This window comes from Stegostoma tigrinum, chromosome 27 (assembly GCF_030684315.1).
Source record: "Stegostoma tigrinum isolate sSteTig4 chromosome 27, sSteTig4.hap1, whole genome shotgun sequence".
NCBI lineage: Eukaryota > Metazoa > Chordata > Chondrichthyes > Orectolobiformes > Stegostomatidae > Stegostoma > Stegostoma tigrinum.
Window position 1 is genome coordinate 5,015,566 of NC_081380.1, and position 21,961 is coordinate 5,037,526.

The 21,961-nt window shown below is 43.5% G+C and overlaps 1 protein-coding gene across 1 annotated transcript in view; it reads left to right on the forward strand.

Annotated features, from left to right (window-relative positions):
• LOC125464768 (protein spinster homolog 3-like) overlaps positions 1-14,909 on the forward strand; it is a 135,785-nt gene extending 120,876 nt beyond the window's left edge. Inside the window, exons 12-13 of the mRNA XM_048557573.1 lie at positions 8,691-8,746; positions 14,665-14,909. Coding sequence (XP_048413530.1) covers positions 8,691-8,725 — 35 coding nt within the window. The 3' untranslated portion in view covers positions 8,726-8,746; positions 14,665-14,909. The remainder of the gene's footprint in view (positions 1-8,690; positions 8,747-14,664) is intronic.
• Positions 14,910-21,961: the final 7,052 nt, after the last annotated feature.

A 21,961-nucleotide genomic window follows, 5' to 3' on the forward strand; every position in this document is an offset into this window, starting at 1 on the left:
TTTCCCACTTAATGCCCACTCACTTAACTCAATAATACCACACTTTATACACTGCATCACCCTCACCACTTATTTTTGGGTTATCATAAATTCACAATCCTCATTCAAGTCCCTTACGTATGTTGTAAATAATTGTGGGACCGGCACCGACTCCTGTGGCACCCCACTAGTTACATGTCACTAACCCTGAAAATGCCCCCCTTATCCCAATGGTGAATTACCTCAGCACCACGGGTTCCTGCCCTTTTTAATAGCCTTACATGTGGTATCTTCCCAACAACAGCAAAAAACCAAGCAGCCACACTGTTGTGTAACCAGATTCAAGTTGCACTCATTTTCCAACTGCTGTTACCTCAGCAACAAAGCTGAGGTGGGCCCATCTTCTAGCTGCTGGGATATTCTGATGATAGGGTCCACAGACATGGACCTGGCCAAAACAGTGGAGGATGGTCACAAATCGCCAGCCCCTGGTATCTAATGTTCCTTCAGTTGAAAGGAAAACTGACAGTCATTTACTTCTCAGTTCTACCAGTGGCTATCAAAAGAAAGAGTTGCGTACAAAAGTCAAGAAACGCTGTCAAAGATTTTCATCCTGCACTCATCAGGACAGACGCAAGAATGTCAAATTTCAAAAGACGTGGCAGATTACCCCACAGCAGGTAAGCGTGCTGATTGGTTGGCAAGTGGATGGTGAAGTCATTACCTTGAAGCGTCAAGTTGACTTAGCAACCAATCAGCACCCTTCTCACGCACACTATCAATGGTTGCTCCCTTTGGAAATTTGGCATTCTTGCATATGCCCTGATGGGTGCAAGATGGGAAGTGTTGGAGGCTAGTCTCCTTTCTCAGCAAACTCAAATTGCGTTTTTGTAGCTTCTTTCATGCCATCCTAAAGAATTTCACAGCCAGTGAAATATTTCTGAAGCATAGAGAAGTATAGGAAATTCAGCATGTAATTTGAGTACAGCGCAGTCCCACGGACAGCCATATGCTTACCACCTGATGATCTCTTTTTAAAGTGATGTTGGTTCAGGCATAATTACTGGCTAGGGCACCAGGGAAAACTGGTCAAAAATGTGCTGTGGGATCATGTAAATCCATGAGGGAGGACAGTCAGATAGGCTTGAACATGTTCTTTGAAAGCCAGCACCTCTGGCAGTACCATATCTCAGGTACCACTCCAGAGTGTAAGCTTAGATTTTATATTAAGGGCCATTTCCCACCACCCTGCAGTTTGTAGAGTCATATTTGTCAGACAAAACCAAACAAAGTTGTAACAGTAAAAATCTGTCATGACTTTTATTACACCTTAGTAAGAGTGAATCATAAGTGGAAAGTAAGAATGGAAAGGAAAGGTCAGCCATTAAGAAATACTGCATAGTCTTTCATACTCCGTGGATAACCTTTCCATTATCGCTCTGTTTCTCAGTGAAGGTAGGAGTGAATCTTCTCTCTGAAGCAACGCTGTTCCTGTGCACCTACACACCCCCAGTGGGATATTGACAGCTCAGTTACTTGCCTGTGCTGCGTTTGTGCCCATCTCTCTGAGCTTTGTCTTTCTTGGGTTTGGGTGAACTCTCTCTGTCAGCACCAATTGGTGGCACAAACTTGCTTATATGTAATTTACACAGTCTCTTTATTAACGTTCTGTAAGTCACCCCGTAGATTGAAGGTGGGTTTTCTTTCATTATTCATTCACGTGATGCTAGCCAGGCCAGCATTTGTTGCCTGACCCTAATTGCCTAGAGGATGTTGAAAGCCAGCTACACTGCTGTGGGTCTGGAGTCACATGCAGGCCTGACCAGCTAAGGGTAGTGGTTTCCTTCCCTGAAGGACATTTTTCATCAATTAACAATGAATTCATTGTCATTATTAGTCGCTTAATTCCGGATTTTTTTTATTGCAGTGGCAGGATTCAGGCCCTGGTTCCCGGGTCATTACCCAGGTCTGTGGATTAAGTTGTGATAACATCACTAAGCCGTCATCTCCCCACCCAGACGTTTTTTTCATACTTCAAGACCCAGACATTAGCAAAAATGAAGCAGCAATAAAGTAACGATCAGTATATGATTATTAACATTCATAGATTTGTACAGTACAAAAAATGCCCTTCAGCCCATCATGTTGCACTGATATAACTAACGCTAAAGGTGCACTAATCCTAATTTCCTGCTTTTGTCCCATATCCTTGAATGTTATTATATTTGAACTGTCCATCCATATAATTTTTGAAAGGTTGTAAGATATCTGGCCTGCACGACCTTTCCAGGCAGTGCATTTCAGATTCCCACCACCCACTGAGTGAAAAAGTTTTTTTCTCAAATCCCCCCAAATCTCATCCCCATTACCCTTACCTCGTGATTGACTCCTCAACCAAGGGGCGCATCTCTTCTCTACTCACCCTGTCTGAACCCTTCGTAGTCGTATCCACCTCAGTCATGTCACCCCCACCTCAGTCTTCTCTGCACTAAAGAAAACAGATTAACATGTGTTAAATAAATATCTGTGCTTTAAAGGCATGTTGTAACAATGTTATTATGTTAGGGGGTTTTGTGGGTTTTATCCAAGCTCTCAATGTTCCCTGGTGACAGAAGACTCAATAAATCACCCTTCCTATTGACAACCCCAACAGACCCATTTACTTCAGCCCCTCTGCCCCTAGCACACATATACAAACACACAGATGCCCCTCTTCCATTATCTCTCCCTTGAAACACCCACACCCACCTCTCTTCCCAAACACCAGCTCTTCCCCGGTTCATTCACTCAACTGCCCCTCTTCCCAAGCTCCGTCTATCTCTCACTCTCTTCCTTGGATGAGTGCAGCTCCAAGAACACTCAAGAAGCTTCAAGCCATCTAGGACAAAGCAGCCCCCTTGATTGGCACTATATCCCCCACAAACTCCCTCCACCACCAGCGCTCAGTAACAGCAGTGTGTACTATCTACAAGATCCTCAGACAGCATCTTCAAAACCCATGACCACTTCCATATGGAAGGACAAGAACAGTGGATAAATGGGAATACCATCGCCTTCAAGTTCCCCTCCAAGCCACTCCCCATCCTGACTTGGAAATATATTGAAGTACCGTCACTGGGTCAAAATCCTGGAATTCCCTTCCCTAAGGGCATTGTGGGTCAACCCACTGCAGGAGGACTGCAGCAGTTCAAGAAGGCAGTTTGCCCCCCACTTTCTCGAGAGCAGGTGGGGATGGGCAATAAATGCCAGCCCAGCCAGGGATACCCATGTCCCATGAGTGAATAAAACTGCACCACTTCTTAAATTCACTGTACTTATTCATGCAACTGCTTCTCTTCCCAACCACCATTCCCTCATTCACTCAATCCCTTAACTCCTCCTCTTCCCAAACTCACTCAATTGATCATGTGAACTTTGCCCCATTCAGTCCCGGTCCCATTCCCCTCGCCTGTTGGGTCTAATTGCCAGTGAGACTACAGTCAAGCTGCTACTCAGTGCCGCTGCTTGGTGACTCAGTGCATGACCTCTCGCATTATCTCCCACATGGTAAGCGATTGAGTGACTGCAGTGAATCGGTGCACAATGGCTCACTCAAGCTCAATGTTAGAAGTGTTTTCTGAAGAGAATGAGCACTTCATGTACTCTGATGTTTAGCAGTTCCAGCCAATACTATGGACTGGCCCATCTCCTCACCATTACCACTGGGAGCAGGGACACCCTACTCTATACCTAGAGGGAATGGCTGCTTATAATATTCTTATAGTGAGTAAAACATTGCTTCTCATTGAGGGGCATTTTGATTGTTGTGCCTTACATTTAGAGATTAATTGATTGGAATTTTGACCGTGCGCAGTAGTGAATTGCTAAGATGAAATAATGGAATAATGTTCACTCTCCTCCCATTAACACCCCGTAACAGAAAAGAAACACAGGCACCTCCAGAAGACTAACCATCTGATTTAACCTGACAACTTTTGCTTGGTTATGTTTGTTGCCTTCACTTGTCAGGCATAAGAATTAACTGTAAATAATTCGATGGTGTTTTCTGATAGTCCCTTGGTTCTGGACTGCAACACTGAGGGAGCTGGAGCAAATTATGGAAACACATAGATGCATCTTTGGGATTTTATTGTCTATTTTGGGTTCATTGCACAGGGCCCGGGGCTATTATTCTTTCTGGATAAAGCCATTTGTTTCAGAAAGCTAAAGAGAATTAAGCTGAACTCCTTAAAAACCCAGTCAACTCTTAAGATGGGTTGCACAGCAGAGACAATAATTCTAGCATTGCCCGGGTTAGCTGGCTGTACCCCTGCGGGTTAGCTGGCTAATACAAGTACACCCTGAACCTAGAGAGTCAGTCAACAGCCCCATCTGTGATTGAATTGTCATTATTGTTAGCTGCTCCTTGACTCTCTGAGGCTATCACCCACTTGGGATGGCAAGTTTGTATTGTCAGCCTTCATGTAAATAATCAGACTCATTCTTACCCCTGCCCCCTCCACCCTAAGATCTCTGGCCACAAGGGAATCACTCTGGAAACAGGGAAATGCTGATTAGAGTGCCCAGAAATCTTGATCTTAATCTAGTACCTGTAGCCTGATGGATCCTATCAGTTTTGTCACAATCATTTGTGGGTGAGGGATCCCAACTCGTTACAATTCCTGCTGGGATCATCCTGAATGGTTAATTTAGAAGCTGAGGATATGAACTAGCTCCCCTTCTTGAACGATACCCTTCCTTGGCTGTCTGCACCGAGATTAACCAAAGAAAGATCACAAAGACCTGTCCCCAATCCAAATATGTTGATGCTGAGAAAGGAGCCAAATTAAATTTCTTGAGTTATAGAAAGGCTAAGTACATTAGTTATGAAATACATGCAAGTATAATAGAAAAAAAACACACGCACACCAACTCACATGAGAAATGTGAATCCAGTTAAAGGGTAAAGGTTAAAACGATAATTGAGTCAGCCTCTGGGTCCCATGAAGAATAGGTGATGGAACATTGGCAGCCATTAAGTTGTATGGTGCCAGTAATGTTGGTAGTGAAGCAGATGATTTTGAGACTCTTTGCTCTGCAATTAGCTGGCAGGCTTTTTGTCTTCTTGGTGGTGATTTCACTGAGAATTGCCTTGGCTCCCGGCACTCAGAGCAAGAGCGAGTCTTTCTTTTAGCTGCAGTGCAGACCTATACAATTGCTGTACATAATACCACATCAGCCTATTCCCAGACACAGACCAGGATTCTGCAGCTTGCGAAGTAATCCTCAAGAGATGGTTTTCTATTGCGATGGATCATCAGTCAGTCATTTTCTCTTCCTTTTAAGTCTTTTCCATTTGAAGTTTCCCTCACACTCTAAAGTGTGACATTCCAGGGGTTCATAAGCCACTTTGCCAGTGGATGTACACCTGGAGTCATCTTTTAGCTGTAAGCCTTCTTTTTAAAAAGTACACCTTGTAATTCATATTTCCATAAGTGACCTGCATTATGACCTGTGGTTATGACACTGTCATCAGGCTGAAGCGAGCCCTCTCCTCTGTTGACAGACTGACTGACAATCCGTTTCTGAGTCTCCCTCCTCTCATCCTGCAGCAATTTAGCGGCTGTGCCTAGACCTTCACAATCTAGCCTTTTACCCTTCAGGGCATAGTTGACCCCCAACCCTCCCAATCACGTTGACTCTGCTACTTGCTCTGTCAAAACTAGACTTCTTCACCCTCCCGCCTCTCTTTCAATCAGATGCAGCCCACTCCACACACCTCCAGCCCCATCAACGTTGTTTCCCTCTCAGGCCAGTTGAGATTTTTGCAGTTTGGAATTTAATGTGCAGCCTTGTTCAAGCTCACTGTGGTCCAAGCACTGTTTGTCGTAGGGTAAGGGATAGTGCAGACAGCCGTGAGGCCATGTGCATTGCTCCTAAGCCTTACCAAGCCCCATCCCGCCTTACTTACTCTCTCTGAACCACTCACGCTGTGTGTGTTTTTGGAGCTGCAGCCATCCAGGCAAGTGGAGATTTTTAAAAATTTATTTGTGGGATGTGGGCTGGACATCACACGCCTGACTTGTGCCTTGTAGGTGATGGGCAGGCTTTGGGGAGTCAGGAGGTGAGTTACTCACCACAGAATTCTCAGTGTCTGGCCTGTGTTTGGAGCCATTCTATTTATAGATACTTTCTCATCGGTCTGTTGAGAGATGTTATTACACACTTCTGAAACAGGTAAGACTTGACCCTGAGCCTCCTGGCTCAGAGGTGGGGTCATTACCACTGCACCACAAAGGCTCCCACTGTAATTATATGGTGAGCCTGGTAATATTTGTTGTCAATGGCAGTCCCAGGATGTTATTAGTGGGCGATTTAATGATGGTGACACCGTTGTGTATCGATGGACGATGATTAGATTGGAGATGGTAATTGCCTGGCACTTGACACTTGCCACCCGAGCCTGAATAGTGTCCAGATCTTGTTGCTTGTGAACACGGACTGCTTCAGTGCCTGAGGAATTGCAAATGGTGCTGAACATTTTGTAATCATGGGCGAACATCCCCCACTTCTGACCTTATGATGGAGGGAAGGTCATTGATGAAGCAACTGAAGATGAAGTTAATTTGTTAGGTTGTTCTGTTCACAGATCCTCTCCGTACCTGGTTCGGGGTAGATTCCCTTTTCTTCTGACTGTATCGAAATGCCCACCCTCTGTTTCTTATTTTTGCAATGTGGAACAAACAGCCAAAATGTTAACATACTTGAGGGACATGCTCTGTTTCCAGCTCTTGGCATTTTGCCAGTTCTGAGCGGTGCAGGAATATCATTCCTTGCAGCACCGAGAATGTTCAGTGGCTCTATTTCTCTGAACTCGGCCTGTTCCCAAACGGGTTTGGTATTTGCATGATGGGGTGAATGGTTTGTAAGCCTGAAGGTGCTTCTCAGTGAGCCTTCTTCCACAGAGCTCTGTTTAGTTGAACTGGCCAGATAGGCGACTGTTGACAGTTGAATAGAGGTGTTACTGCTCAAAGGCACAACTGTTAACTGTGGGTTGGTGACGCAAAATGAAAAGGAAGATTTGACACTTTAGGCTACACTTTCCCAGATGGTGCAGGTTTGTGTGCAAAAGTTCTAGCAAAAAAATGTACCTGCAATTTCCACAGACAATTGAAATAAATTCCCACGGTGCCTCCAAATGCCTTGAACTATACACTCTCTCAGGGCTGTGTCTCACTCTAGATGTGATCTCTCCTTCCGAATCAGCCTTTTCCTCCAGTGTTCCTGATAACCTCCTGTCAGGGAAATGAGCAGGCAGTGGGAGAACTCCAAGGAGTTTAGCTCACGAGGTTACTTAAGAGCCAAGTGTTGTTTCTTTATTAATGAACAGCTATGCCAGCTTTGTCCAGTGCATCTCCTGCCTAATCCTGAAGCAAGTTCAATTGGCTGAAGAGCTAATTTATTTTCTTGTTCCTTCGTCATGTCTTTCTTGCTTCCAGGCTGTTTTACTGCAGGCTACTCCCCCTTAACTATTTAAACTATTAATCACTCACTAGTACATAGTTTGAGTATTACTGAACAAAGGGCCGTGTTGTGACATTCCATTTCCTGCTCATCGGGACAGAATCACGAGATTCACAAATTAGTTTTCACACGTTTGAAACATTGACAATTCATTATTTAAGGCAAATGTTGGCAATGGAATGCAGGATGTTCAAATCCCACTTCAATATATTAATGGATTAACTTTCAGTTTATTTTGTACGAACAAGTGGGCAAGTGTGTGGAGGATGAAGTGTATTGTGAGTAAACATGAGATATCCAATTTGGCCCCGAAAACAGACAGGCACATTATTATCTGAATGGCAATAGATTGGAAAAGTGGGAGGTGCAATGAGAGCTGGGTGTCCTTATACACCAGTCGCCGAAAGTAAACATTGCAGGAGCAGCAGGCAATGAAGAAAGCAAATGATATGTTGGCCTTCACAACAAGACGATTCGCGTACAGGAGCAAGGATAACATGCTGCAATTGTACAGGGCCTTGGTGAGACCATAAGTGGGATATTGTGTACAGTTTTGGTCTTCTTATCTGAGGAAGGATGTTCTGGCTATGAAGGGAGTGAAGCATAGATTTACTAGGCTGATTCCTGGGATGACGGGACTGATGTATGCAGAGAGACTTCATCAGTTAGGACCGTATTCACTAGAGTTTAGAAGAATGGGGAGGAATCTTATAGAAACCCAAAACAAAATCTAACAGGACTAAACAGGGTAAATGCAGGGAGGTTGTTTACAATGACTGGTTGTTTTACAATCCAAAACACGAATATACCAGTCTCAGGATATGAGGTTGGATTGAGCTGAGGAGAAATATCTTCACCCAGAGAGTGGGGAGCCTGTGGAATTCTCTGCCATAGAAAGCAGTTGAGACCAAAACATTGAATGTTTTCAAGAAGGAGTTAGGTATAGTTCTTACTGCTAAATGGATGAAAGAGTATGGGGGAGAAAGCAGGAACCAGGAACTGAGTTGGATGATCAGCCAGTCTCAATGAGCTGAATGGCCACTCCTGCTTTTATTCTATATGTGATGAAGTTCCTACTTTTATTGTCAGAATTTCCTGACCCTTGGAAATAGACATGATGTTCCAAGCCAGCATCCTGAAGCAGTCAGGCAGCAAATTGGAAGTGGGGTTGCTGTACATCACTGTGATTTTTGTCTTTTTATTTGCAGATTCAATGCAAGTGACCCCCAACCCAAGAGGCTAAGACACCACTGTCATGACTATGGTAAGGTGTGGAGTTGATCGGAGCCATTCACAGGATAATTGAGACAGTTCTGTGGCTGGCTGGAACATCAAGTAATGAGTTCCTGAATCGATAAAAATGGTGGTAGCAATTGTATTTTACTCAAGAGAAAAACAGTTCTCCTGCAGGGGATTTTAAAAATCCTCACTGACATTATTCCTCACTCTCATCATCCTTACACATCAAGGACAGCAAGTCAAGTGCATAGCCAATTTCCTCTGAAAGTTGTTTCTAATGGTAACAAGGTCTTTTGCTGGTGTTTCAAGAAAAAAGCGCTTTGAACAGAGTACAGTACTAAATGTTCAGCTGTGGGTAGCACTAAAGTGCAGTTTACTGCATCCTTGCCTAGAAAGGTCCCTTTTACAAAACCGTCACCTTGAATGAACATAAGGAAGAAAACAGACTCACACAGAGCCTCCCTCAGGGCTCGCCATAGCACAGTTACAGTCAGTGAATACCTGATCACCATGTAGTCACTGTTATTCTATAGGATATGCAGCGGCCAATTTGCACAGGCCAAGACCCCCAGAAGTGACAAAGATAAACAGGCAATCTGTTTCATTGACATTGGTTCAAGATTAAAAATTGGACAAGATGCCAGGAATCACACATCCCCTCTCTGCTCTTGTTTGAAATATAGTGCCAAAAAACCTTTTATACTCACCTGAGAGGACAAACTCAGCTGTAATGTCTCATCCAGAATAGATGGTTCTCTTTGAAACATGGCCAGCCAACCTTAGCTGAATCCCCACCAGACTAAATACCTCAAAACCACTTCAGCCTCTGCCTTTATTCTCTCCAAGGATGTGTACCTGACCAACAGGTCCCTGAAGTGCCCACTCTTCTCCATGTTCAGGGATAGGACAGTCAGTAGTTGTGTTCTTGCTTCCTAATAAACCTGCCTGTACCACCACCTTAAAGTCAAGCATTAACATTTTCCAATGGTGCACCATAGTCACAGGCAGCAAGCCCACTTCTGAAGGAAGGTCCTGACCCAAAATGTCAACTTTCCTGCTCCTCTGATGCTGCCTGGCCTGCTGTGTTCCTCTAGCTCCACACTGTGTTATCTCTGACTCCAGCATCCGCAGTTCTTGCTGTATGCAAGCCCACTTGAGCTTTTGTTTTCAATTCTCTCTGGTTCAAGGAAAGCACCAAGAAGACTTCAATTGTGGATGTGAGTTTGCTGGCTGAGCTGGAAGGTTAGTTTTCAGATGTTTCATCACCATTCTAGGTAACATCATCAGTGAGCCTCCGATAAAGCGCTGCTGTTATGTCCCGCTTTCTATTATCTGTTTAGGTTTCCTTGGGTTGGTGATGTCATTTCCTGCATTGGTGGTGTCATTTCCTGTTCTTTTTCTCAGAGGATGGTAGAATCTGAGATCCTCTGAGAAAAAGAACAGGAAATGACATCACCAATGCAGGAAATGACATCACCAATCCAAGGAAACCTAAACAGATAAATAGAAAGCGGGATGATGTTACCTAGAATGGTGACGAAATGTCTGAAAACTAACCTTCCAGCTCAGCCAGCAAACTCACATCCAGAACCTCAACCTGAGCTACAAATCTTCTCAAAACTTGCTAACTTCAATTGTCTTCTGCCTGTTCCTTAATGGATCAGTGAAATCAGTCTGCAGGGAATGGATTGATCCGCTGAACCAATATGCTTTCATTATGACCTCAGTAGGTTAAAATGTAAGACTTTACATCATTCTGGGTTTTTGCCTTAGGGTTTGCTGCTATACTTTGTTTCTCCAGTTAGGTCTTCTATCCCATTCGAATACATATTACTGCCATTTTATTATTCAGATAATTATTTAAATCTCCATCCAGTGCCGCTGCCACTATTTTAAGGAACAATGTTGAGAATACATATCCAGACAAAGAAAAGGTGAAATCCAGGATTAAACTAATCAGGAATGCAATTTAGAAGCATTTGTAAAGATAGGAATGTGGGCTGCACAATAAATTCAAATGGGAGTTTGAATCCAGCTATCAATACCGGATGCGCTGGGAAGCAAGTTTTGTTGATTGTAGACAAATCTATATTGGGCAGACATCGAAAACTGTTCTGAGTCGTTATCACTCAACGATGTTTCCTCATCTGGGTCAGTGCAGAACAAGGGGACACTGTTTTAAAATTAGGAGTCACCCTTTTAGAACAAAGATAAGACTTTTTTCTCCTCATAGAGTGTTGTGCAACTTTAGAACTCTGCCTCTGAAGTCGCTCATTAAACATTTTTAAGATAGATAGCTTCTTGTTAAGAAAAGAAATCAAAGGTGAGGGGATGGGGTGGATAGAAATTGTAGAATCCCTACAGTGTGGAAGCAGTCCATTCAGCCCATTGAGTCCATATGCTCTCTGAAGAACATCCCACCCAGACCTATTCCATCCCCTTTCCCTGCAATTCCCATGGCTACTTCACCTTGCCTGGGCACTATAGGGCTATAAAATCCACCTAACCTGCACACCTTTGGCCTGTGAGAGGAAAGTGAAGTGACCGGAGGAAACTTGCACAGAGACTGGGAGAATGTGCAAACTCCACACTCCGGACAGCCGCCCAAGCCTGGAATTGAACCCTGGTCCCTGGGGCTATGAGGCAGCAAGCCATGTATGGGAAATGGGAAATTCAAAACATAAATGATCGTATTGAATTCAAGGGCAGAGTGGTCCACTTCTGCTCCCTCACATGCTCCTAATAAATTGACACCTTCACTGAGTGAAGTTGATGTGAAGGTCAGAAATATGGGGGGAGTGGGGACAAAGTCTTGTGGTCTGAGAATGGAGTAGAGATCGTACAATGGCAGAAGAAAAGTGGATTATTTTCTGTATCCACTAAACCCCATTTTGGGAGTGTTTATACGGAATATCAAAAACATTAAAATATATTTGCCACCTCTAATAGTGATATCACTCATTTTAATGTCTGTAGATGTGCACCAGAAAAGAGAATTATTGAAACAAAATAAAACACAAAGTTCTTTATTGTTTCCAACGAGTATTGGAGACACCAAAAAAAACCTATAAAACTAATACTGAATCATCACAAGTGCTTGCATTTGCCAGTTTAAACTGTGCAGGATTTTGCAGCCCAGAGACAGGTTGTTCTGTCGAACTAGTCTACACCAGTGATTCTGCACCATACCAACATCCTCTCAATCTGCTCCATCTCACCCTTTCAACAAATCAAATATAATAAATATTTCTCAGCAGTGTAAATGTTTCGTGATCTGCTACTACATGTCATGTATTCCCAAGGATGCATGAAATCACCTCGGAACAGTCTTGTGTTTGAAAATTTTCACTTGTAGTTCAGGAACAGCAGAGCAAGCTGCTGATAGCCCTGTACAACCACAAGGTACATTGACTGTATAACATTTGTATCCGAATGTGTACCTTTCTGAGGTGTCTATGTAAGTTTACACTTGAGTAGACAAAGATTTCTTAAGATTGATGTTTGAATTAATGGTTATACATATGTGTATGAAATATTGGTGTGAATGTACATTTTAAAATACTTACATTATATATATGTGAGTTATTTTTGTATGTCGATGTTTGTATATGGAAGTACACATATGAATAATGGATACATTAAAAAATCAAAGTAAAGGTATTAAATTTTGAAATAAATCCCTCTTTAACAATTTTGTGTACAGTTTTGTAATAATATTCAGGTCTTAATGTAAAGAGAATTGAAACTCACACACCTCACACATACACAATCTTAATGTGAGTGTGGCCTGTTTTTATTGCCAGTGCCTGATCATCTCCTGTCACAGGGGCTGTCTACAACCCAAGCCTTTGCTAATGGGAATTGTGTCAAGCAATCTCAAAGCCCTGGCATCTTACTGCGTTGCCAGTTTATGTAATTTTAAAACATATAGTTCTTTTATTCATTCATTCACGAGATGTAGGCATCATTGACTGGTCCAACCTTTATTGACTATCCCTAATTGCCCCTCGTGATGGTGTCTTCACACTCCTTCATGCCCTTATCATCAGAAACTTTCCCTGCCTGGTAACTTCTCCAGGTCCAGAGTTAGGAGGGTCAGCAGTAGATCCATTTTGCCTTGTTTATAGGACTGGCTGGACAAAATTAGCCCCCGGTCCAGGGCACTTAACTGGACAGCGGCAAGCTTCCGCACACATGAAGTCTGAGGGCCAACCGATCAGATCCATTGAACAACAGCAATGCCATCAGGGAGGTAGTGACCGCTGTCGGTGCATACCCACTGGAGGGCTAACTCTCGGGCATCAAGGAAATCAAAAGTGAGGGCATGGGGTAGATAGAAATTGTAGAATCCCTACAGTGTGGAAGCAGGCCATTCATCCCATTGAGTCCACATGCTCTCTGAAGAGCATCCCACCCAGACCTACCTCTGTACCCTTTCCCTGCATTTCCAATGGTTAATCTACCTTGCCTGGGCACTACAGTGCTATAAAATCCACCTAACCTACGCATCTTTGGTGTGCAAGTGGAGTGACCAGAGGAAATCTGCACAGAGGCTGGGAGAACATGCATGAATGGGTGGGGAACAGGGGTCAGAGACAAAGAGTGAGGGGTGACTGAGCGGGAACCCAATGCTGGATCCCTCAATCAGGCACATTGAACAAGCGTACCACCCCCCAGAGCTCCTTACAATCCCATCAGGGCTTGCACAGTAAGGGAAGGCAGTGGTAATACTATTGGACTAGTAACCCAGGGATCCCACGCTAATGCTCTGAGAACATGGGTTCAAATCCCACCATGGGAGGTAGTGAAATTTGAATTCAGTAACAATCTGGAGTTAGCCTAATGGTGACCATGTACTCATTGTCAGTTGTTGTACAGTCCCATCCAGTTCACCAATGTCCTTTAGGGAAGGGAATCTGCTGCCCTCACACTGATCTACGCAGGATCCCAGACCCACAGCTACATGTTTGACTCTGAAATGGCTTGGAGAGCCAATTAGTTCAAGGGCAACTAGGAATAGGCAGCGTTAGCCATGGTTGTCAGTGTTGACCAAGAATAAACTTTTTAAAATGGTCGACCTACCGCCCTCTGCTGGGTGAATATCCACAGTGGCAAGACGTGGGCGTTAATCATGTTCTTAAGGGCAACTATTGGCACTGCCTTCTTGCCACGGAGTGAAGACAGCGAGATGACAGGGTCCCAGTCAATAACCTCCCCTCTGGTTAAATGCCCCACCACCAAATTCATAGTTGGGAGGGCACAATTAGCTGTAGAATTCCCACACAATAACACTTTTACCACATCTATCTTCGCTTCTCAGACGCTCCCTAAGATTGGCCTCTTTGTCTGAACCTTTGGTCATCTGTCAATATTATGAGCTTGGTGTCAAATTTTATCTGAAAACAGTTGGAAGAAATCTCAAAAAGTTTCCTACATTGAAGCTGCTAAATAAAAACAAGTTGTTGCTGTTCTTAAGGAAATGTTGTGGGGAATAATGTTGGGCTAACACAGAATGCACCCAACTCAGTGACACCCAGAACTGAAATAATGGTGAAAGAGGAACAGGACTGGGACACGAGTATTAGGCACCCAGATGAAACTTCAGCCTGTGATCACTTCCACCCCCTTTAAGGATTGCACATATTTTATTTGGAAGTATATGCTGGAAAATTGAAATTTGGATTATTGGACATTTTTTGAAAGTCAAAGGTGGAACTGTATAGTCACTTATTGATAGAAGCTTGAAGTTGTTTTTAATATTTTTGTGAGACCAGCTATCTTCAAAATAAAAAGTGTCTGTCTAGAAATTGCTTGTGGATTGGTTAAGTACGGGCACAGACCTGAGCAACCAGTTAGAACTCAGACCTCCAGGGATCAGCCATGAATATGCCTCTCCATTTCCTTTCTCCCTTTCTCACTTTCTCTCTCTCTCTCTCTTCTCAGCTCAAGGCAAGGCCTAGGTCTAACCGACCAGCTATCGAGTTGAGGATTACCAGAGCTGACATCGATGTGATATTGTCACCAAAAATATTTTTGGTTCGGACTCTGATCCTCAAACTTTTGCCTATATCCTTTTGCCCAAAATACTCCTGAAAATAGAAATCTGTTTTCCTTGTCTGTCCTGTCATCATAAGTGTGAACAAAAATGTGTATGCGTGGAGATTTTAAAAGGGTACAGTTTAAATTTGCATGCTAATATTATAATTAAAAATCTTTTTTCCACATAAGAGAATATATTTGTTATAATAAAAAGTTTATGATTTTCATTTTTCAATAATTAAACCTAGTGTGATATTGTTTTATTTTTGTCACTGTTTATTTAGGCAGTGACCATTCTAGAGATTAAATCGATCATATTTCTAGACTGGTAGAATAGTGGGTTATGAATTCTAGTGCACTGTCCCCATCAGGATCACGGTATCCCACAATGAGTGTTTGAAAATAAATATTGCTCATCAGCATGAATAAAAACTATGATTTATTTTTCATGAAAATGGAGCACACAATAACAATGATAGCACATTCTCATTTTCTCAGGATCTGTACTAGAATATATGTGCATTACAATGTAAAATATAATTTATATGAGACATTATGCTGTGTGTTCCTCCAAAAATTACGAGATGATTTTCTGTACAATTTGCAGTTATTATTATGACAGAACAAAATATTATTATGATAGAATGGGCTAGATTAAGTTAGGATCTTTGATATAAGCTGGAGCAGGCGGCAGGTGGGCTAATGGGTTAGAACTGCTGCCTCACAGCACCACGGACCTGGATTTGATTCCAACTTGGGCAACTGTCTGTGTGGAGTTTGCACATTCTCCCCGTGTCTGTGTGGGTTTCCTCCGGGTGCTCCAGTTTCTTCCCACAGTCCAAAGATGTGCAGGTTAGGTGGATTGGCCATGCTAAATGTGGGTTTAAAGGGATAGGGTTAGAGCCTGGGTCTGGGTGGGATGCTCTTTGGAGGGTCAGTGCAGACTTGATGGGCTGAATTGCCTCTGTCTGTGTTGTAGGGATTCCATGATATTATCTAACGATCTGCAGTTTTGGAACAATATAGCTATGTGATTCTCTAAAACTGTCGCATTACCAGAATGAAGAATGTGCTGAAGTGTTGGGGAAGGCCTCAATGGGAAATCTATACATCTGTCAGTACATGTAGATCTAGACTAGACCTTTCATCCCAATCCTGAGGCCCATCCATGAACTCATTTCACAAATAGTTCATTCAGTTTTAAGGCACCTCCCAGATTTTCCTGCTCCAGGTGTCTATTGAGAGCCCTGAAGAGCAGATCCCTCTTCCTGGGAAGTATAATACTGAGTGAAGGCCTGAAGCAGTTGCACAGAGCATGTAACTAATAAAATAACACTGACATCATGCACGTGCATATATTGTATTAATAATTTCTTATTTAAATTATAATTTTATTGGAATGAGAGTTAATTGACCGTCCAAACTTTCAAGCCTCAGTCATGCTTGATCTGATGCCCACCTTCTCCCACTCATGTTTGGTCTATAATATTCATTCCAAACAAAAATTCTTCCCTAGTCTTGGATATTTTAATTAACCCCTGGCAACTGCAGAACGTTGGGAGTGAGAAATCCTCTTGTGCAAAAATGTGTTTCCTTCTTGTTCAATTCCAACGTCAAAACAAAAATTCTCTGATCCTTCAGCTGTAATCAGACTCTGATGAGAGATCTTTGTTTGGTCTGCTCTGGAGATTGAATGACTCAACCTAGCTTGAAATGTACAATTGTGTTCTCTTGTTCTGAGCTTGGCCACAGGAACAAGTCGGTTTCTCTGTATCGATCCTATCAAATCCTTTAAGCATCAGTTAGATTGGCCCTTAATCTGCTACACTGGAGGAAATAGAAGACAGGTTTATGCAACCCCTCATCATTGTTTAACTCTTTCTGGGTGAATGTAACATAGAAACATAGAAGATAGGAGCAGGAGGAGGCCACTCAGCCTTTCCTCTGCATTCTTCACGATCATGGATGATTGGCCACCTCAAAGACTAATCCTGCGTTCTCCCCATAACCTTTGATCCCATTTGCCCCGAGTGCTATATTTAGTTGCCTCTTCAATACATCCAATGTTTTGGCATCAACTACTTCCTGTGGTAATGATCTCCACAGGCTCACCACTCCTTGAGAGGAGAAATGTCTCCTCATCTCTGTCCTAGATGGTCGACCCCGAATCCTCAGACTGTGACTCCTGGTTCTGGAGAAACCACCTTTGGGAACATCCTCCCTGCATTTCCCCTGTCCAGCCCTGTTAGAATTCTATAAGTCTCAATGAATGGTGTGGGAAGTGGAAGAGATGTGGTTGAGGGCATTTTTGATCACCGAAGGGGAGAAATTGCAGTCCTTGAAATAGGAGGACTTCTGGGATGTTTGGGAGCGGACGCAGCAGAGGGCAACCCAGATGTCCTCCTATTTCAAAGACCATAACTTCCCCCTCCGGTAATCAAAAATGCCCTGAACCACACTTCTTACATTTCCCACACTCCTGCCCTCACATCCCCTCCCCCCAACAAAAACAAAGACAGAATCCCTCTTGTTCTCACAAATCACCCCCACCAGCCTCTGCATCCAACATATCATTTTCCACCACTTCCACCGTCTACAGTCTGATCCTAAAACCAAAGATATATTTCTCTTCCCACTCCTATCTGCCTTTCGTAGGGACTGCTCTCTCTGCGACTCCCTCGTCTGCTCCACACTCTCCACTAACCCCACCAACCCCGGCACCTTTTCCTGCAACCACAGGAAGTGCTACACCTGCCCCTACACCTCCCCCTCACCTCCATTCAAGGCACAAAACAAACCTCCCACATCAGACAGAGGTTCACCTGCACACCCGTCAACTTGGTCCTCTGTTACCACTGCGCCCGATGCGGCCTCCTCTACATCGGTGAGGCTAAGCGTAGAGTCAGTGACTGTCTTATGGATCAATCCCCACCACTGTCCACCTGCACTCACCTATCACTATCTCATCTACCTCCCCCAGCCCCGTCCCTCCTCTCTCTACTTATTTCTGAGCTCCCTTTCTCCTCCCCATTTCTAAAGCAGAGTCCTGGCCCGAAACATCAACTTTCCTGCTCCTCTGATGCTGCCTGGCCTGCTGTGTTCCTCCACATCGTGTTGTCCCAAGCCAATCTCTCCTCACATGTCAGACCGCCATCCCTGGAATCAGCCTGGTAAACCTTCGCTGCACTCCCTCAAGAGCAAGAGCATCCTTCCTCAGAAAAGGAGACCAAAATTGCACGCAATATTTATCTTTCCAAGGCCATTATACTCTTTGTAAGACTCAGTGTTGAAATCTGAACACTGTATTGTGTAATCTCAGGGCTAAATTTACCCATAGTCTGAAACAGGATCCTGCAGGTGGTTAGTGTCCACCCTAACCCTCCCCACTGTATTTAGTGCAATCTTTTGAGCTATAGAGAGACCCTGGAGAGGCTGGGACAAATTTTCTGTGGAGTTTTAGAAACTGAGGTGTTATCTTATTGACGTACGCAAAACCACGAGTGGCATAGATAAGGCAAATATCCAAGGTCTTATTCCCAGGCTAGGGATGAAAGCTGGAGGACCTGGAATCATAAAATCCCTACAGTCAGGAAGCAAGCTATATGGCCCATCGAGTCCAAACTGAATGCCCAAAGAGCATCCCACACAGAATCATCACCCCCTAACTTTATTCCCTGTAACCATTTTCCATGGCTAATCCATCTAGTTTGTATGCCTGTGGGCTATTTAACATGAGCAATCCACCTAGCCTGCACATCTTTGGACTGTGGGAGGAAACCGGAACACCCGGAGGAAATCGACACAGACACGGGGAGAATGCGCAAACTCCAAACAGACAGTCGCCCGAGGCGGGAATTGAACCCGGGTCCATGGAGCTGTGAGGCTAACCACTGAGCCGCTGTGCCACCCCATAGGTTTAAGATGAGAGGGGAATGGGACCTGAGGGACAACATTTTCACATAATGTGTGGCCCCTATGAAGTACAAGCTGCCAGAGGAACTGGTGGAGGTGGATACAGTTGCAACATTTAGAAGACATTGGGGCAGATAGGAAAGGTTTAGAGGGATATGAACCTAATACAGGCAAATGGAGCTAGTTCAGATTGGAATACCCGGTCAGTATGGATGAATTGAACCGAAGCGTCTGTTTCCATGCTGTATGATTCTAAGTGATCTGCCAAGGGACCATCTCACCATTCACTATCTAATGAAGGATGAAGCTGGGAGGAATGAAGAAAGTCCACCAGGATCACTGGGGACTTTGCAGGATTGGCTGAGGTTGGGTTTCCCTTCCATCCTATGGCTTTTTATTGGGTCAGTGACAAGGGGCTGCAATCATTTTCTGCACTGTCACTGTCTCTTAGAATGAGTTGTTGCCATTTCCTTGAGCCTTTCTTGCAGATTTTGCAATTTCTTCCTTGTGAGACTTTAATTCCCTTTTGAAAGTTGCGATTGAATCAGCTTCCACTATTAAAGTCACCCTTAGTGTAATATCACTGGGGGAGGGGAGGTGAAGGCTCTTCTTAGAACCAGTCAGACCTGGGGCTATCTGCAACCACCAGCTACCATCAACACAATTTACTGTCTGCATTAACTAAGGATCATGTCTATACTTGGATAGTTCTCTATTTCCAGGCCTTTGATATAATTAGTGAAAAACTAGGGCTCCAGTACATTGCACAGGGGAGCACCATTAATCACATCCAACCCCATTAGAATACATCCCAATATCCAAAACCTTCTTTATCTCTGATCTCCCAACCCATATTACAAAGTTACCTCCAAGTCAATGGTGTTTTTATCACTGGTAATAATCTCCTCTTCAAATTGGTATTCACTTCATTCTGAAAATCCATAAATATGATATCCTTGTATCCTTTCCTATCCATTGAGTGATCTTGTCTTTCTTGTGGTTTTTTAGATGTTCAAAGTAATGACTTTTAGACACAAAAACAAAGTTTTGTTTCCTCCTTCCCAGCTGCTCTCACCATGTGCTGTGCTTTGGAATGTTGAACGTAGCGTAGAGATGAGTGATGTGGCGCTCTAGATATATATGTGTACACCTACACCGGACAATGAAGGCAATGTGAAAGCAGATGGGTCAGATATGATCAATCCCTCACAAGCCCAGGCTGACTCTTTTCTGTTCAAACTCATAACTGCTGCATTCCTCTAACTAGGACAATAGAACCTGGACCTTCCCAGGTCTGGACAGTTGTTCCCGCAGCGTGGATGGGGAGTTGCTCATGGGAGCTGTGCAGAATGCCAGGGGCGGCAGATTCTGAAGGAACTGATGGGCAAATCACAGATTTCAATGGATCCTTCCGAAACGATACACTTAAATCTGAGAATCTGGAGAGTTCCACTGCAAATAAGTGAATTCTTACTTCTTTAAAAGTAATTTAAAATTGCCATTAAACTGAATTTAGAAAACAAACATAGACACACACAGGAATTCCTAGAGGCATGATTCTCCTCCCATACTTCAATTAACAAACACATAGAATTGGACCCAATATACAAACCCATACAGATTCAAACCGGAAATGACACTACTCACCATAATGGACTGGATAGTATAAATTCCAAGCGGTGTAGGATAACATCGCTTCATCGGAGGCTCCACTAATGATGTCACTGAGCATGGTGACAAAACTTAAGGACAAGAACAAGCCAGTTCAGTGAGCAAGTCAACAACCTTAGGAACTTTGTCTTTCTCCTGGGTAATTACAACCACTAAACTTACCTCACTGACTCTCAGCTATACTCCTCCAGTCCCCTACACCTCCCAGATCCCAACCTGACACCTCCCCACCTCCCATCTCTACCCAGTAACCTCTGCTGCTTAGGAACCACCCCGGGCCCTGATACATCCCTTGCCATGGGAGCCATCAACCTGCACTGAACCGCTCTGCAACCCAGAAACAACCCGTTGCTCTCCCTGTCCCTCTTCCCCTCCATGCCCTACATGCGCCAGCACCCAAAAATCCTCTCTATTGGACATGATAACCCCCAGCCACCCAATACACAGAAATATGTCATCCCTTATATGGATCCCTTGACACACTGGCACATTACCCAACTGGCATGCTACATATTGGGCACCTTACCTAGCCTGCATCCCACCCCCTAAATCCTGGCACCCTACCCTGGGAAGTTTCTATGATTTGTAAAATAGCAGAGTTATTCCTAAAAAGGTGGGATGCTTCATCCAATCAGTGTTAACTTGCCTTTCTTTAAAAATGTAAGCAAAAAATTGAAAGATTATGAGTCCCTAACATGATCTCCATGGAATTAAATGAACCACTCAGAATCCATTTGCCAAAATCAGCCCCCTTTTTTAATGTAGCTTAAATTGTGGTTCCCTTTGAAATTTGCCATGCCTGCATCTGCCCTGACAAGTACAAGGTGAAATGAACTTGTGTCTTTGTATAGCATTAGTCAAGTTCTGTATTACCGGGTGATAATTTGCATAAAGCATTACATTTTGCGCTAGGTACTGTCCACAGTCAAGTGTTACCGTTTAGTCCTCTCATTTGCTGCATGTACTTATATACAGTTTAAGAGGTATACATGCAAAATTATACACAGCATTCAAAGTGCATTCTCAAACAATGATAAAATAGCAGCATTGACTCACAATTCCAGTTCAACGTTGACATTGTAATCCCATCAAATAACTGATCAGCTTTACTCATTGTCACTGAGTAGTCTTACAATAGTTTCAACTGTTTATCAGCCCGGGACCTGGACCACTTTTGTCTTCTGTGCCTGAAATTTCCTTCATCAAATTGTGTGTTCCCTCCTGGGTCTTTTGTCCCCCAACTGAAGCACATTGTATTTCTCCGAGTTGAATTTATTGCAAGGTTATCTGCACAATTCCCTAAGTACCCATGGCCATTTCTGCCCTTTGACAGACTTCAATCAAAATTTATTGGATTAAGAAATAAAAACAGTCTGCTTCAAATCAATTCTCCTTCCTTCTGTGCATACCTGAAATACTCTGTTTGATGTTGTCCTCACATTCACAAAAGCCTCTGTCTCCCTTGACAATGCATTCCTAATCAATGCTAGTAAAAGACACAGCAGTCTGTCCTTGCTGTTAGAGAATGCCCATTGATGCAGTGTTTTTTGCAATGTTAGAACGTTCCAAGCCAATTCTCAGGCGATGAAGTCCTTTTGAAGTTTTGGAGAAACTCAGC